At 37.4% G+C, this 16435-nt stretch overlaps 1 protein-coding gene across 2 annotated transcripts in view; it reads left to right on the forward strand.

Annotated features, from left to right (window-relative positions):
- MAGI2 (membrane associated guanylate kinase, WW and PDZ domain containing 2) overlaps positions 1-16435 on the forward strand; it is a 699411-nt gene that overhangs the window by 394009 nt on the left and 288967 nt on the right. For both annotated transcript variants that reach the window (XM_042815700.1, XM_042815702.1), the window contains exon 3: positions 14004-14123. In XM_042815700.1, coding sequence (XP_042671634.1) covers positions 14004-14123 — 120 coding nt within the window. The remainder of the gene's footprint in view (positions 1-14003; positions 14124-16435) is intronic.

Below are 16435 nucleotides of genomic sequence, written 5' to 3' on the forward strand. Positions count from 1 at the left end.
GGTTGATAATTTTGACTGGAAGATACATTGAGCTCCTTGGCTGTCTATAGTTCTATGAAGTGAGAGTTGCAATTGAAAAATCTGTCTGTTAACCTGGAATAGCTGGTAGATTACTTGAACCAGCTCATGCAGAATAGTATTCAACAGCTGTCTAAAAAGTCCAGTTATGTGGAAGACCTGAGGCTTTTTAGTAACTGATGTGAGAAGCCATTTCCCTAGGAGTAGATGACTCCTACCCTCTGCTTAGCATGATAGCTCAAGAACTGATGAATGTAATATTCTTGTGTTGCTACTCTAGTAAAGACTTGGCAGTCCCTTGTCCTTCCAATGATAGGAAGAAATAATAATAACAGCATTATTAACTAACGATTGCCAAGTCTGCATACAATAGTATGTCCCAACTAAACTGAGTGCACAGCAGTGCACATGTTCAAACAGATTAGTGATAAATGTCACGTGCCATACAAAATGTGAACGAAACTGATCTGAAATAAATTGCTGGTCTTCCTGTTTTCTATCACAGTACAGTACAGATGATGGCAATAGTCAGTACTGCAGCCCTGTAGGTCACCACCTTTTCCTAGAAAGTATTGGTGCTCAAGTGTCCCAAAGGAGACAATTCTTCTACACGCATTTTTCAGATAGAAGATGAAAACACTTTATTTCATCTTTTCTTCTGATTCTGCTAGATTTTCATCCTTATATTGTGCGCAGTCTTTCTACCACGGTCATGCTACGTATCTGTGCATTATTTATCTTTGGATTTAAGTGATGTTAGGCACTTCACTTCTGACTTCTCTGAAATAAAATTTTGTTTTTCACTGGTATTAATAAAACTGAAGCCGAAATAAAATATTGTACCTAATTTGTCAGTAATGGGCCAGTATACTTTGGTTTTCATAGAGGTGTATCTTTGATGTACGCCGGTTTGCTTTCATTAAGAGCACTGAAATGAGGTTTTCTGCCTTCTTTCTCACTGAAAAGAGGAAATGGTTAGTTGTCATGCAAATAATATGCACACATATGACATTCTTCATGACACAGCTCATGATCTGGTAAATAGAGCACTCTGTTGAGGCTCATGACATGGAACTTGATGATTAAGAACTAAGATGATCAGGGGGCTGGAGCACCTCCCCTATGAGGACAGGCTGAGGGAGTTGGGCTTGTTCAGCCTGGAGAAGAGAAGGCTGCGGGGTGACCTCATTGCAGCCTTTCAATACCTGAAGGGAGCCTACAAACAGGAGGGGAATCAACTCTTCAAAAGGGCTGACAACAGCAGGACTAGGGGAAATGGATCCAAGTTGAAGGAGGGAAGATTTAGGTTGGATGTTAGGGGGAAGTTCTTTACAAGGAGAGTGGTTAGGCCCTGGAACGGGCTGCCCAGGGAGGTTGTGGATGCCCCGTCCTTGGATGTGTTTAAGGCCAGGTTGGACGGGGTCCTGGGCAACCTGATCTGAATGTGTATGTTTGGTGGCCCTGGTAGGCAGGGGGGGTTGGAACTACATGATCCTTGAGGTCCCTTCCAACCCGGGTGATTCTGTGATTCTGTGATTCTGTGATTCTGTGATTTTAATGTTCTGTCCAACTCGAGCCATTCTGTGATTGTGTGTAGCTCTCATTAAGTTTGTACATCATTATACTCACATCTCAGTGAGTTTCTGTATTTTTGGTGTAAGAGTAAGCTCACTTCCATGGTCAGATACAGCTGATGTTTCTTTGTTCTTTTATACTTTTCATATTCTGGTTGCCAACTTAGCAGACGCCTTGCAGTAACTTAACCGTGTATCAGTGTACAGTACTTGAATTAATCAATGGATATCAAAAAGTGGTACATTTTACCCATGGGCAAACATTCAGTATACAGCACTTCATATGGGTTAACTCAAAAAGATTTCCCTGCTAAGGGCATTTCAGTTTATTACATAAATTTGTATCTCGGTTAGAATTTTCTTTCAGAGTTTAGAGGCTATTCATGTTCTTGTTACTTGTTGTTGGCAATTTGTCTCAATATGCTCTGATTCAGATTCACATTCTGTTTGTAGACCAAAAAAAAAAATAATAATTAGTGAACAGTCTACTTGTCTGTTTTGTCAGCAGTATGTTTTTTAGATGAGAGTAAGGATGGTTGCTCACCTCCTCCAACTCCAAAGATCATTTGTAACAAGCACAATTGATTGAAGTTGTCATCCCTTAGCCAGTGAACTAGTTACAGCAATGATGTATTTGAACCCAACTCATCCACAGCTAAATTACTCAGAAGTACAAACTGTCCCCTGCTAGTAGCTCCAGCTATATTTTAGGTAAGTGCTTTCCAGAAAAGTGCTGTTTGGATACTTGGAGAAGTCTCTTAACAGGCTTATTGATTATCTGCTGGGAGAAAACACTGAGGACCTACAGGGCCTTGGCTGGATTTATCTAGTAAAAGCACCTTAGGCTTTGCCTGGTGCAAAACCACTTTAGCTTAGATTCATCTTAGCTAACTTTAAGCACATACAAGAGGCATGTAAGTGAGGAGGCTACCAGTCCTAAATGTCATCAGAAGATGATGGACAAGCTAGAAGTGTCAGTCTGGCTTGAAGTCACCTTTCACTGAATATTATGGGCTGCTTGGCCCCATAGCACAAACCTCCACTGAATTGCATTAGCAAATTTGTGAAACCATCAGCCTATATTCGCTGTTCCTTTCAAGCTTTAAATTAGGGCAGAGCAGCAAAATAGTACTGTGTTGGTAAATAGTAGCATAAGGAATGTGTTAAAACTGAACTTATTTCTTTTTTTCCCTTCTTAATTGAACAAAAAAAAGTAAGGTATCTTATCCAGTGTAGCTAGGAGAATAGATGGAGAATCTGAAGAGTACATGAAAAAGGAAAGTTTTCCTAATATTGCTGTCAGTAATTTCATGAAAGCATATATAATGTAAGAAACAGAAAAGCTTAAAGTAAAAAGCTGTGGGAACAGTTGACAAGGTTGTAAGAATAAGCACTTCCCCCGAATTCTCCGCATATCTGTGCTTCTGAATGTGAATTTTCACTCTCACATGTAAACTCTGTGCACTTTTAAGATATTATCATTGAAAATTAGGTGTGTTTGCTGCTTTTAGGTATTTTTAAGCATGAAAATCAGTGTTTATTCTAGCATCATTTGAATCAATAGTCTCAAATTGTCTCATGAAAATGTGTTTTTTCTTTCAAGAGATGATTAGTGTGAGAAAGCAATAACAATACTGTATGTAGTCTTATAGAGCTCGTGAACAAAACTTTGAAGTAGAAGAAATTATAAGATGCTTGAAAGGAATAACGAAATACAAATGATCATATAAGGAATATTCATATTCTCTTAGCTAGAGAGCTAGAATCATTGACCTACCCTATTCAGGGTTTTCAGTTTTCTGATATGAATTATTAGGGCTACAAATTCTTAAATAGTGATTACATTTACAAAAATAAAAGTAGCATAATTAGATACGTTTCAATGTACTTTCAGTTTGCTCTGTTATCATCAGTAGCAACAGATGCCAATTCTTGCAGTCTGTTTGGAGCTCAAATAAATTGAATTAAGTCGCCTCAACTGAATGTTCTAAGACTGTTACAACTCTTCATATCAGAAAATGAAGCCTTATTGTACAAGAAAGGCAGCAATTTTAGTTAGCAAACTAGAAAAACACCAACAATTTTTCTTTTAGCATAACTGAATGTAAGAAGAATGATAAGGTCAAATTCTTTCAATTGTCTGAAGTCCTTCTCTTTTCACACATAACTGTGATGTGGAAAGTTATGTTTCACTGAAGCAAGGAAATTGTCCACTTGATGGAGCATGAAGTCTTCATCAGATGGTATTCACCAGGGCTGTAGTCTTTTATTCTTTGTCATGATGTCTAAATCTGCAACAGGCACTTGAATATTTGTGAATATGGTACCAATTGACTCCTGTGTAATGTATTCAACTTGTTACTGAAAAATTACACTTCTTAGTAATGTGAGTTGAGAAAGTTTGCTTCCTAAAAGCAAATAGGAAGAGGTCTGTTTCAAATAGTTTTTTGTTTCTTTATATGAGGAACAATGTGGTTTTTCCTGTGTTTCAAAATAATGCATTTCTATTCTGAATAACATAACAAAGTCTTCCATGACACATCTGTTTAACTGAGAGGAGGAGAACACATTTTCTATGCCACTGTTCAAAACTAGATTTTTGAGAATGTAAATCATAGTGTTTCCCTGAAACTTACTGCATATGTTCATAGTTCAGTCCAAACTTTATTGCCTTCAAGGAACAGTGCGTGAGAAGTAATTTCTTTTTACTAACGAGTCCACAGTGTTAGTGTGAATATCCTACTTCCTTTGTTTGAAGTGAGACACTACGAGAGGAACAGGGGAACAAGATGCTTTGTTTCTGTTATTTTAGGAGGCAAGAAAATGTGCTTGCTATGCCAACATGCAGAAGATGCACATTATTCAATAGTCCATAACCACTTGAGAAATGTGCTTTACATGGACAGGGCAGCCCTGCCATGGGAAGCAGCCTCACAGCACAAATCCTCCTTTTGCTTAAAGCATTCCTTCAGCATGTTGTAGCGTCCTTCAATAAAACATGATGCCTAGCCCCGATGGGATCCCTGCTAAGGGAATACCATTGCTTTGTCTCAGTTCAGCTTTTTCTCTGGTGTCTGGATAGGAGTTGGCCACCAGGGATTTCAGCTGTGAAGCTGCCAGTGCTGTTGCATGCAGTATTGTACAGTCAATCATTCATTTCTTTGAACTCTGTTCATTCAAAGTGAGTGCAACACTACCTGCTATTACACATGAAGGGAATTTTGTCATCAGACCAAGGTCTGGGCCAGCTGTCTAGTGAACGGTGCACAGATTAGGCTGCATATATCAACTCTGGGTGTGAAAGCTAAGGATTAGAACTGTCAAAACAATCTATGGGTTGGAAGAAAGATAACTGTAATAGAAGTCTGTTCCACCAGAATCATCTATTGTAGTTTTCCAAAGTGCTTTTTGATTCAGAAGAAGAGGTAGGCTGTGGATTGGCTTATGCTCCCATTCCATGTTGCATAGATACTGTGTAGCAGGACACAGCTATAGAAACTTTGAGGAGAGGCAATTTTAGACTTGTATTGAAGACAGCCCTGATCTAAGTACTATTTTTTTTCATTAACATACATTAAGTAGGTTCTCCATTTTGAGAATAAACCTCCCACATCTTTCTGTATATTATCTGCCATGATCAGTAAATAATCTTTTTATTGTTTCGTACTATTGATGCATTATATTGATGTTCGGTACTAGTAACACAAAACAATTGAATTGAGTTTGGCTTAGGCACATCTGTGGATGGTTTCTATGGTAGCCTTTTTCAGTCCCTCTTTTACTGCCTCTCAAAGTAAGACTGATCTATAAAATCCATTTACAAATATTTTGAGAGATTTAGCAGCAACAGCTAAACACTTCACAGATCCCTTTTCAAATATACTGTTAAATAGACATTGTACAGGATGACTGCCTTTGTAAGTTTGAATAAAACATTTAGAGTTGTTACCAGTATTTTTCCAGTTCAGAAGTTATTTCTGGCTTGGAAGAATCTTTCAGGGTACACTTATGATCTGTGTATGACTTAAGCAGGTTTCAATTCTGTGTAGCAGCATGTATGAGTTGCCTACAAAAGTCATCCACAGCAGCTTACCCACTAAGTTGGTAAAATCAAGTGGTATACAGATGTGTTCTGTTATTAGTAGTGGAAATGTTGACCCTTATTCCAGATATGGAATAGTCAATATCTTCCAGGATTTCTACGAGTCCTGAGAGTATAGAATATGCAGTATGAGCAGATGTTTCGCTGTTGAAGTTTAACAGTTCAAATCTCAATAATATTTCCATTGGATACTCCAATCACTTAGATTTTTTTCATAGGAAAAACCTAATTGCTAATCCTGAGTAAAGATTTACCTGTAATAGCTGACTATAGCAGACCCACTCACATCTACTGACTACTGTGCAGGTAGTTCTTTAACTATGTCATCTCATGTCCTAAAAAGTTATAAAAAAGACATTTTCCCAGGAAAAATACTGTTGTACCACAGACCTCAAGAAAGCATGTTCTAATTAAGCTTTCCAGTAGTATAAAGCATTTTGCTTGTGATTTAGTGTATCTTCATATGTAACATCAAAAGCTGGATCTCAGTATCTGATGACTTTTATGCATCTAAAGAAATATATGGAAACACATGCATATGAATCAAAATGCCCTAATCCATGAGTTGATTCTTCAGGCAGTTCTTTTCTGCACTTCTCCACGTAACACACATTTCTTTACAGATGGACAAAAGGTACATGTGAGTGTAAACAACTAAGCCACAGAAGTCAAAGTCTAAAATCCCAAAACTGGTGATCTCTTTCATTCCATAAATGGCATGCCTACCTTTTACTCTGTATACTGTAAGTCTTAAATCCAGAAAGTTAGTGATTGTTTTATGCTATAAAATACTAAATATGTCCATTACAAACTGGGATACAGTCACTTAAGACTGCTTTTCACAATTTTACATTTTACTACTTTAGGAAAAATCAAAACAAATAATAATATTAATCCCAAGTATGCCTAGAAACTGACAGTGATATGTTGGCAGGAAACAGAAAAGGTCCTTTATAAAGCACATGAATTGAACAACTAGTAATGAAACTATTAGTTCTATGATGATGTCTGGCTAATTGCTTTTCCCCTTTCTCCAAAAGGCTGGATCAAAAAGTACTTAAGATAATAGTAAAAAAACTTTCTTCCGAACAGTGTCTGACTTCTTTCCATGTACAGGTAAAATTAAAAATAATGCTGCAGTCCCACATTCACCAATAGCTAAATACCTGACTTTGCTTCACTGTAGCACTCTGAATCCCTTCGCTAGTGGAGTTTGGATTGGTTAACCTGAAGATATTCTTCAGGATAAAATCTGTAATTATCTTCTTTATTAATGCATTTTAAAACTACTAGCCCTCAAAAATATTTTCAGGGATGTGGAGTTCAGTCCCTGGTCTCTGTAATTACTCTTGTAGAAATGCATTACAAATAGCTGCTATTGAACACCCAGAAATATGAAAAATTTTCCTCTTTACAACCCATACCAAAAGGGCCTATGGTGTTTTGTTTTATTGTGTTATGACTGGTATCGTAAAAACTTGGAGCTTCCTGCCTGTTAGTACCTCTAAAATCACTTGACTTGAAAATGATGCTTATTGTTCTCTTCAGCTGGGAATTTAGTAGATCAAGACAAATGTGGTGTTTCTTTGCCTAATGCAGTTGGTAATGTTACAAGATAAGTTTAATTTCCCATACATTTCAGTTCCTCACAGTAATAGCATCTCTGAGTACTTTGGCAAATGAACAAAAGAGTTAATTAAACATTGTTGAAATTTTCTAAGGCAGAGCGTATACAAGGTCATAACAAGGGCTCAGCTGAAGTTTATTAAAGATTAGCAGTCTGTTTCTACGGGAGGAATCCCTCCAGCTATTGTAATGTATGACAGCCTGGCATACTGCTTTCTGTGGAAATAACAAGCTGTCGTACAACAGAATTACAGAACAACTTATCAGTAGAATGACTTAGAAGGGCTTAATATATTGAGGATATTATTATATTTTGTTGTGTTTGTAGCAAATAAGAACAATAAGGTCCTATTTTCCTCCATAAGTTTGGAAAATGAATCTAGAAGACGTGCACTGAGCAGGAAGCTAGATTGTTACTTCTCATTCACGCTGTAAATGCTTGTGGCAAAGACACTCCTCCTTCTATACTTATCTCCTGCAGTAGGAAATGTACAGCTCAATAACAGTGAAGGTGTCTGGATAGGAAAGAGGTGTGCCATGTTTGCCCTTAACTTGCAATAGAAATGTGTATTAATATATTAATACATCTAGGAGCCCACTGAAAATTATGCATAACATTTGTGAGTAGATATTGGACCCTTCAGAGACCAAGACCTTTATTTCTGCTCTCATGACCATGACAGAGACTGTAAGGGAGTGCAAGTGTATCACTGTAATGTTGTCGATGACCATAAGATATAGATTCATTACTGTGCAGTGATGAATTCTTCTTGAAGATATGTCTTCTGTATTGAGCAAAGGATGCCTCTTGTTTACCGTCATAATTCTGGGGCTTTAACTAATAGTCATATTCCTCTGCTGGCATGCAAGTTTTCTCTATACATTAAGTACATGGAGTTAGCAATAAAAGGAATACTGAGAGTACCTTTCCCACTTCTGAAAGCAGCAGAGTTGGAAAGAGACTGTGAAGACTCAGTGATGCTAAGGAGCAGAAGTATTTGCAGAAATCAATCTGAGCATCTTGTTCTGACATAAACATTAAAAAGTGGTGTGGAAACTGGTGTGAAGATTACCAACACTGGGTTCTTCCAGAGCTAATAATCCTATAATTTTTTTTAACTAACAAGGGAAATTTGGATTAAGTACCATATGAATTCACATTTCTTCCAATCTGCATTCGTAGGCAACATTAAAAATCCACATTAAAATGTTATTTATTATTCCCAAAGCTTGTATAAGCAGTATTTCAGTTGCTACTGAACTAACACACTCCCTTTTTTTATTCATTGTAAAGATTTCTTAACTATCCAAATTTATATCCTTGGATGCCTAACATTTTGTTAAAAGAAAAATACACTTCCAGAGGGTATTCATGTAAATGGCACCTTTTTCCTCTCCAGAAGCACAGCACTATCATAGAGCATAACACTTAGCATGGAAATCCTTCACTGAAATACAATAAAGTACAATGTTTCTTGTGGAGCACGGAAGGAATAGGCAGCAAAGGCAAAGGTGGTTTGGTTCGGTTTTTTTTTTTTTTTTTTTTTTTTAATATCAGCCATGTAGGTTAAATACTTACAAAGTACAAAGTATCCATCTTGAAGTTATAATAAATCCAGACAAAGTAGTGACTCGATGAATGACCCTAATACTGTTTTGGAGAGCAAATCAATGAGCTATGCAAGCGATGCTGATACAACCTGATTGCAGTCAAGAATAGCCTCTGGTTAAAAGTAATGAAATACCTTAACATAGTCCAGTACATTTTCATTAGGAGAAATAGAATTTGAGGGTGAGATTATGAGAATATTAATAATTGTTCACCCTTTCTGTTTTTGCTTGTAGGTTTCCTCACATTTTATGCTTGTTCATATTCATAATTCTAAATGTACCACTACTTGGAAAACTTCAGGCTTTTTGCCTTTCTGTACTTCATAATTCCAGTTGCTGTGGTTTGCTTTAGATCCTGGTTAATAATTCAGAGTAATTTTTCTGAGTGAGAGCAGATGCCTTTGTCGTTGCATAAACTACTGCCTACCATGAAATGTTTTAAGAATTAGAAGACGAACTGTAATTGTGACTGAATAAATGATATCCAGTCATGGCTACTGGTAAAAAGTTTAAAGAATAAAATAAGCTTAAAGCTGCTCTTAATTGATTATTTCATCACTATGGTCTATCCTAGACTGTTCAGGCTGACTTTACTCAGGCTTCTCTCACAACTAGGTATAAGCAGGATACCAGTTACTGAAATTACTAATTGTGAGAAGTCAGTATTAATGAGCCTTTTCAGGTTTGCAGATAAACAAGAGGCTTGTTAAAGCTTCTGCTCTGAGATTCTATGAGTTACTCATCCTCGTGAAGTCGGCCAGTCAGTATCATTTCAGATTGTGTAGACCAGAGCTCCTGTAGCTCCTAAGGGAGCTCCACACTGTCTGACATCATGTTTGTTTGGGCCAGTCAGGGTCACTTGCAAGTTACTCCTTGTGTGTCTTCTGCTCAACAGCAACAACAGACTGCATTTGTCATAAATATAAATAGTGCAAATGTGCCATATGGCTTTTGATCCTACAAGATCTGAAAGTATCATGTTCTTTTGCAACAGAATTCAAAGATTATTTTTTCATACATTACCATGGTAACAAAGTGGTAACTAGGTCCCTATGTTCATTTTACATTAATAAAAGGCTAAACATAAGCAGTAGGAACTATGTCCTGTTGAGCCTTGATTATGTATAATAAAAGATGTTGTGTTTCTGTTTAAAAAAAAGGCTTGAAATTAATCTTTTGTTTTAATTCTTGGATCACTGTAGCTTTTATGCCTGCCTGTCTGTCTATCAGTATAGCTAAAGGCAAAATCTATTAAGAACATCAGTTTAAAAGCAAGGAAAAGTAAAGATTCCCTGTGATCTACAAGGTTCCTATATATAGACCTCAGTGTTCAGATTTTGATGGGTATTTAGGATTCTCCAGTACCTGCCTCTAAATCTGTTAAGCTGCACATTGCATAACTTATGGTGCTTACAGAAAGGTGTAAAGAAGGCAGAAGTATTAATAGCAGCAACTCTGTTCCTCCAGGGTAAAGGAGTAAAAGAGGTGATAACTATTGATTACTCCATTAGCCAGGGAATTGCTTTAACCATTTGAAAGATCTCAGGTCCTCCAGGCTGAGGGAATGAGAACAGATGCAGGAGGAAAATGGGACTCAGTAAGATTTAATCAAGGGCAATAAAGTTCTGGCTGGGATGAAAATGCTACACCTGAGGTAAGAGTCACCCTGAATATGTGCAGGGTGTTTTCAGTAGATCATGGTTTGCTCTGACTGCCATGTTCTGGAGTAGGGGAGCAGTTCCTATCACAAAGGAGTAGCATACCATAAAATACAGAGCTCCTGGATCAGGGTGCCTAAGGATTCTTAAAGAGTGGAACGTTTCATGTTACTGAGTGACAGTATCTTGACATCGTAGGACAGAATATAAATAAAAGGCAAATAAAGGTAACTGGCAAGAAATTTTCTAGAAAAATTGTTTTTCCTTGAAAATATTAATTTGTGTAATTTACCTATTTCCATTCAGTCTTCATGAGAAATGATTCTTCATGCTGGGGTTTCTAGTGCAACCATGAGGGACAGGGAAAGCATCAGCTTTCATTAGCTCTTTAGTCACTTAGAGAATTTAGTGGGAAAACTTAGGAAGACTAAATTAAGAAACTGCTGTGTACAGTGACACCAGTGACAGTAAAGGGCAGTTCTGGTTCTTTCTGTTCTGCAACAGAAATCTTAATTTGATCTTAAAGTAGAATGGGAGCTGTTTGAAATTTCACAGTGTTACAGAGCAAGATAATGTTTGCATCAGCTGCTCTAAATACAAGGCATCTCATGGCTATTTTACATGTGGGAATCAGTGTGTAAATTAAAATGGAGAAGTGTTAAGCAGTGTGTTAAGGATACAGAGTCTGTATATAGTTTTTAACTGGAACATGAATTTCATTTGAAAGTCAGGCAGCAGCTTAGACAGAATACTCAATTCAGAGTGCAGGGAACATGCAAATATTTTTTATGTATTTCTCATATACATGCCATATATGAAAGAATGCAATTTGGTCACAGGAGGACAGAAGATTCTAAATGAAGACAGATTCAGAATCTAAAACTAGTCCATTACACTTCTCTGGAATAACAGACATGTTGACAGCAATATGAAAGTTAATTCTAGGCAAATTGTCCAAAAGTAGATTACCAAAGCAGAAAAATAAAAAACAGATAACTGCATCTGTTTTTGGACCTGCTATGAGACTTCAGTCATCCTTGCTAGATAAGACCGTAGAATATCCATGTATTTAAAATAAACCGCAGTGTATTAATAATACCGAGAATCACTGACAAGGAGCTCAGCAGGTAATCTGGTTAACTTTCCACTCAAAACAGGGATTACCACCATATTTTTTGTAACTTGTATTTTTTTCTGATTCATCAATGATTGTTAAACTCCCAGTAACCTTAGTTTGACCACCAAAAAACACTGAAGAAATGGTAAATTAGTGGTATTCATCTAATATGCAAGCTTCTTCCCAGCTCCTAAGAATATAATAGCTGTTATTTGCTGGTTTTCTTTTCCCTGGTGTTGTGTGAGAAAGATACTGCTCCTGTCGATAGACAGTGGGAGTGAACCATTCCTCAGGAGAGAGCATGCAGATCAAACATCTGATGCCTGAGCTGTTAGTAATGCTCCCAGGAGCTCATGGGCTTGCTGGGATCCCTGTGCTTCTGCAGAGTTATCAGAAGGGACTGAAGATCTTTGAGGATGCTGCTGCATCTCCAGGGGTCAGATATTCCATATGGAGTCCATTCGGCATATATAAGTATGCAGCACTTTCAATGCTTCAGTTGTGCCCTCCCTGAAATGCAATAGTAATTATTCTAGTGAACCCACTTCTGCAAATACGAATGTCTCAGAAATGAAGTGCCAAGTAAGAAGGATTTTACTTTTAAATTTTGAGATGAAAAGAGAATTGAAAATAGACAAATGAAGGAATGAGTGTCTCATCTATCAAAACATATTCTTGATGTAGACTTCTGATTGTAGTTTCTCAGGTCTTTGCCATAGACCCTCAGGGTGCTTATGAAGAGAGAGAGGTGCTTGTGATGAACACATAGAACTACTGAAGAGTGGAATTTGGTTTGAGATTGACAGCTACATTTTAGGACTTAATTCCATTGCTTAAGCACAGGAAACTAGCAGTAACTGAAGTACCCAATGCTACTGTCCTTTTCTCTTTGCTGCAGTTCCAAAAGGATGTGGGTTTCCATATGTCCTTCATTTTTTTGCAACTTTCCCTTTGATGTGAGATAACCCAGGCACCTGCCACAAAAAGTCCTGCATATAGCTCAGTGCTACCAACTGCTAGTGTGTAGGCAGCTGAATAGTTCTCTTGCTTCTATCACTGATAAGATCTCTGACTTTAATAGCTTATGCATGTGGAACAACTTGGAGACAATTATATTAATCTCACAAAGGATCTCACACAAAATGATTCATCAGGTTGAAATCCAATGTTTGGATAATGGGCTTCAAAAAATGGATGAAATAGACTGATCTGAATGGATTCCTGAGTCACTGCTGCATAACACGAGAGTCAGAATACAGTGCTTAAGGTTAAGTGGATTAATAACTAAGGAAGAAGCAGTGTCTTTTGCACAATATTGTAATGCGAAACTTAGTGGACAGAAGAGGAAGACTTGGTTTCTATCAGCTTCCTTGTGCCAACAATATTGAAACCAAACCTGTCAACAGTGTTGAAAGGTTACAGCATAAATACAACAGCATAAATAAAAGTTGAGTGATTAATATACTTAAAACACTGAGTCTGAGTAGGACCTATAAATCACCCACCTTCAAATGGAATTTTGAGCGTTTCAGTCAAAATGGGAATAGTCTGGTCATTTAAAAAAAAACAGTGGTGGTAGGGTGCTATTAGGAAATCAGGTCAAATTCAGAGTGTTCTCTGCAAACATCTCACCTTCTCCTACCTAAATCGGAGTCATTTCTCAGCATGTATGAAATACTGTCTTTCAGCATTCATGGGACTCTGTCATCTAGAGATGGCAATAAGAAGCAATAACTAAATTTAAGCATCTTTGCAGTTTGACAGCATAGTTGGCAGGTGATCTAGGCCACTCAATCTGTCAAGCCTATCCATTTATCAAGTCCACATAAGGCATGAAAAAAGCGATGTGAACATAGCCCTTGTAAATTTTCTTACAGATTTATTGTTTTGAGTACTAAATAAATGTTTAAAAGGTCATTAAATTGATTATTTGCAGACAAGACTTTTTCTGAAGCTATGAAAGTGCATCAAAAATTCTTAATAACTTTGCCTGGTCTCACTGTGACAGTCTTTCTATAGTAAAGTAAAAGGTATAACAGTATCATGCTTTTTCATCAGCAAAAATAAATAACTTGAGTCCAAAGAGCATCTGGCCCAGCCATACACAGGCATCTCATATCCTGTGTCAGCTTCAACAAGTGTAACTATATGGTTTTGAAAAACATCTTCAAGAGGATGATGTGCTACATAATGTGTTGTATATACAGTTTACTTTGTAAATTTTACAAAACTTTCAAGCAGATCATTCTAAATTTAGGTCATGTATTTGACAGCATGTCTTCCATTTTGATTAATAGGCACCACAAGGCCACATAAGGAGGGGGAGGTCCCTGGTGTGGACTATATTTTCATCACTGTTGAAGATTTTATGGAATTGGAGAAGAGTGGTGCTCTCTTAGAAAGTGGAACATATGAAGGTAAGTATACTTCTACAGCTAAATCTGTCACTTCTTTCTATTATGCTTCCTTTCCTATATGAAGGTATTATGTTGAGACATATTATCATATTGTTTCATTGCTACTGATACTGCAAATTTGTGAAGAATCCTATGGTAACAATGAAAATATTTATGTATGTGAAATCTAAATGCAGGTGAGTGCATTACAATTTTAGAATATGATACCACTTAAGAGAAACAGTATAATACATTGCAATTACAGGAAAGAAACAGTAGTTCTTCATGTCAAAGACTTGAAGATATTTCCACAAAATTTAAGCTATCGACTGCATTTTTAACATAGGATAAATAAATTCTGGAACAGAAATCAATTGTAAGTATGACACTTATTTGCATATGAGATCCTGCAAACATAAGTGCATGTCAGAGGTTGAAACAAGAAGGGTTTGCAATGACATACCTAATGGGCTTTATAAAGTTATTGGAAGTAATTGATTAGTTTCATTAATATTACAGAAGGGTAGGAGCTGTCCTAATGGCTGTGCTAGAAAATATTTCTACATGGGGCAAAGATCCAGCAGTTTCGTACAGATCAGGGCTTTTTAGATGTGATGACTTATCTGAATCACACAGAATCACAGCATGGCCCAGGTTGAAAGGGACCTCAAGGATCAAGAATCTCCAACTCCCTGCCACAAGCAGGGCCACCAACCTCCACATTCAGTAGACCAGGCTGCCCAGGGCCCCATCCAATCTGGCCTTGAACACCTCCAGGGACAGGGCATCCACAACCTCTCTGGGCAGCCTGTTCCAGCACCTCACCACTCTCTCTGTAAAGAACTTCCCCCTGACACCCAACCTAAATCTTTTCCCCTCCTTTTAAAACCATTTCCCCTTGTCCTGCAGTTATTTACCCTTTCAAAGAGTTGTCTCCCCTCCTGTTCGTAGGCTCCCTTTACGCACTGAAAGGCTGCAAAAAAGTCACCCTGCAGCCTTCTTTTCTCCAGGCTGAACAAGCCCAGCTCCCTCAGCTTGTCTTTGTAGGGTAGGTGCTCCAGCTGCCTGATCATCTTTGTGGCTCTCCCCTGGACCCTCTCCAACAGCTCCCTGTCTTTCTTGTACTGAGGGCTCCAGACCTGGACACAGTACTCCAGATGCCTCAAAAGGGCAGAGTAGAGAGGGCCAATCACCTTCCTGCCCCTGCTGGCCACCCCATCTGATTTCAAATTTTTCCCAAAACAATTATCCTGACAGTGAAACTGCCACAGACAGCACAGCAGTTACGTAGCAGAGCACTTAAATAAATTCAGGATTATGCTACACTATTTTAAACATTGTGTTTCTTTTGATTGATTACTCTAGTATTTAAAGTAGCTTAATAATGGACAGATCATTTAATCTTCAATTTTGAAAGCAAAATATCCAGAAACACTTTTCTTGTGAAAAATGACCTGTACATATAAGAATACATGTGCGAGTAGAACCACTTTCAGGAAGCAGGCCTGTATTTTTACCTTGTAGGAGATAAAGCAATGAAGACTTTTTTGTCCTGACTTTGTACCTGTCAATGAAAGCATCTGGAGATAAATAAGGAGCCATTCACCCCAAAGAAAATCATTATCTATGTTATAAATAGCAGAAAGTGCAATCCTTTCCCACCTAATCAGCACAAAGTACCCACTGGAAAGTAAATAAATTTTCATAAAGAGTTATATCAATACAGAAATTGTAGCATAGATTTCCATTAAAGAAGGTTGAATAAAGGAAAATACATCTTCTTTTCCTCTACTATTTTTCCTTACTGTCTGACATCTAATGGTAGAAGTTACATAAATATTAATAGATATATAACACCACAATTTTATGTTCGTCTTACATTCATTAAGTAACAAGCCTTTCTTGAAGTACTTTTTGTTACCTGGTGTTTGAAGCTAACATAAAAGAAGCTTAAGTGCAGTCTGTCTTTGCTTGACCATGTAATTTCATTAGTTTGTAGCAAGTTTGTGGAGATTGAACTGCTAGGTTAGATTAATTTACAATGGTGTTCTGTCCCTCAAGGATACTGAGAGGTGTCTTAATACCAGTTATCAGAGCTGAGTGGACAGCAAGGTGAAATACTGGTTGTAGAAGTCAGTGTAAGTCCTTAAGCCAAATGAGGACCTAGCCAAAGTCATGACTACACAGTGTTTATCAGAGATGACAAGTGCACTGAACTTAACAAGTCAGAAACTAAATGAAGACCAAAATAAGCTCAGCTGATCAATTTCTGCAAAAATTATCTCTTTGACCAATTTCCAGGTTTCCCAGTGAGTAAACACATTCTGACAAAT

The sequence above is a fragment of the Centrocercus urophasianus genome, unplaced genomic scaffold (assembly GCF_019232065.1).
Source record: "Centrocercus urophasianus isolate 14NV4802_14NV808 unplaced genomic scaffold, USGS_Curo_1.0 seq_15, whole genome shotgun sequence".
NCBI classification, from domain to species: Eukaryota; Metazoa; Chordata; class Aves; order Galliformes; family Phasianidae; genus Centrocercus; species Centrocercus urophasianus.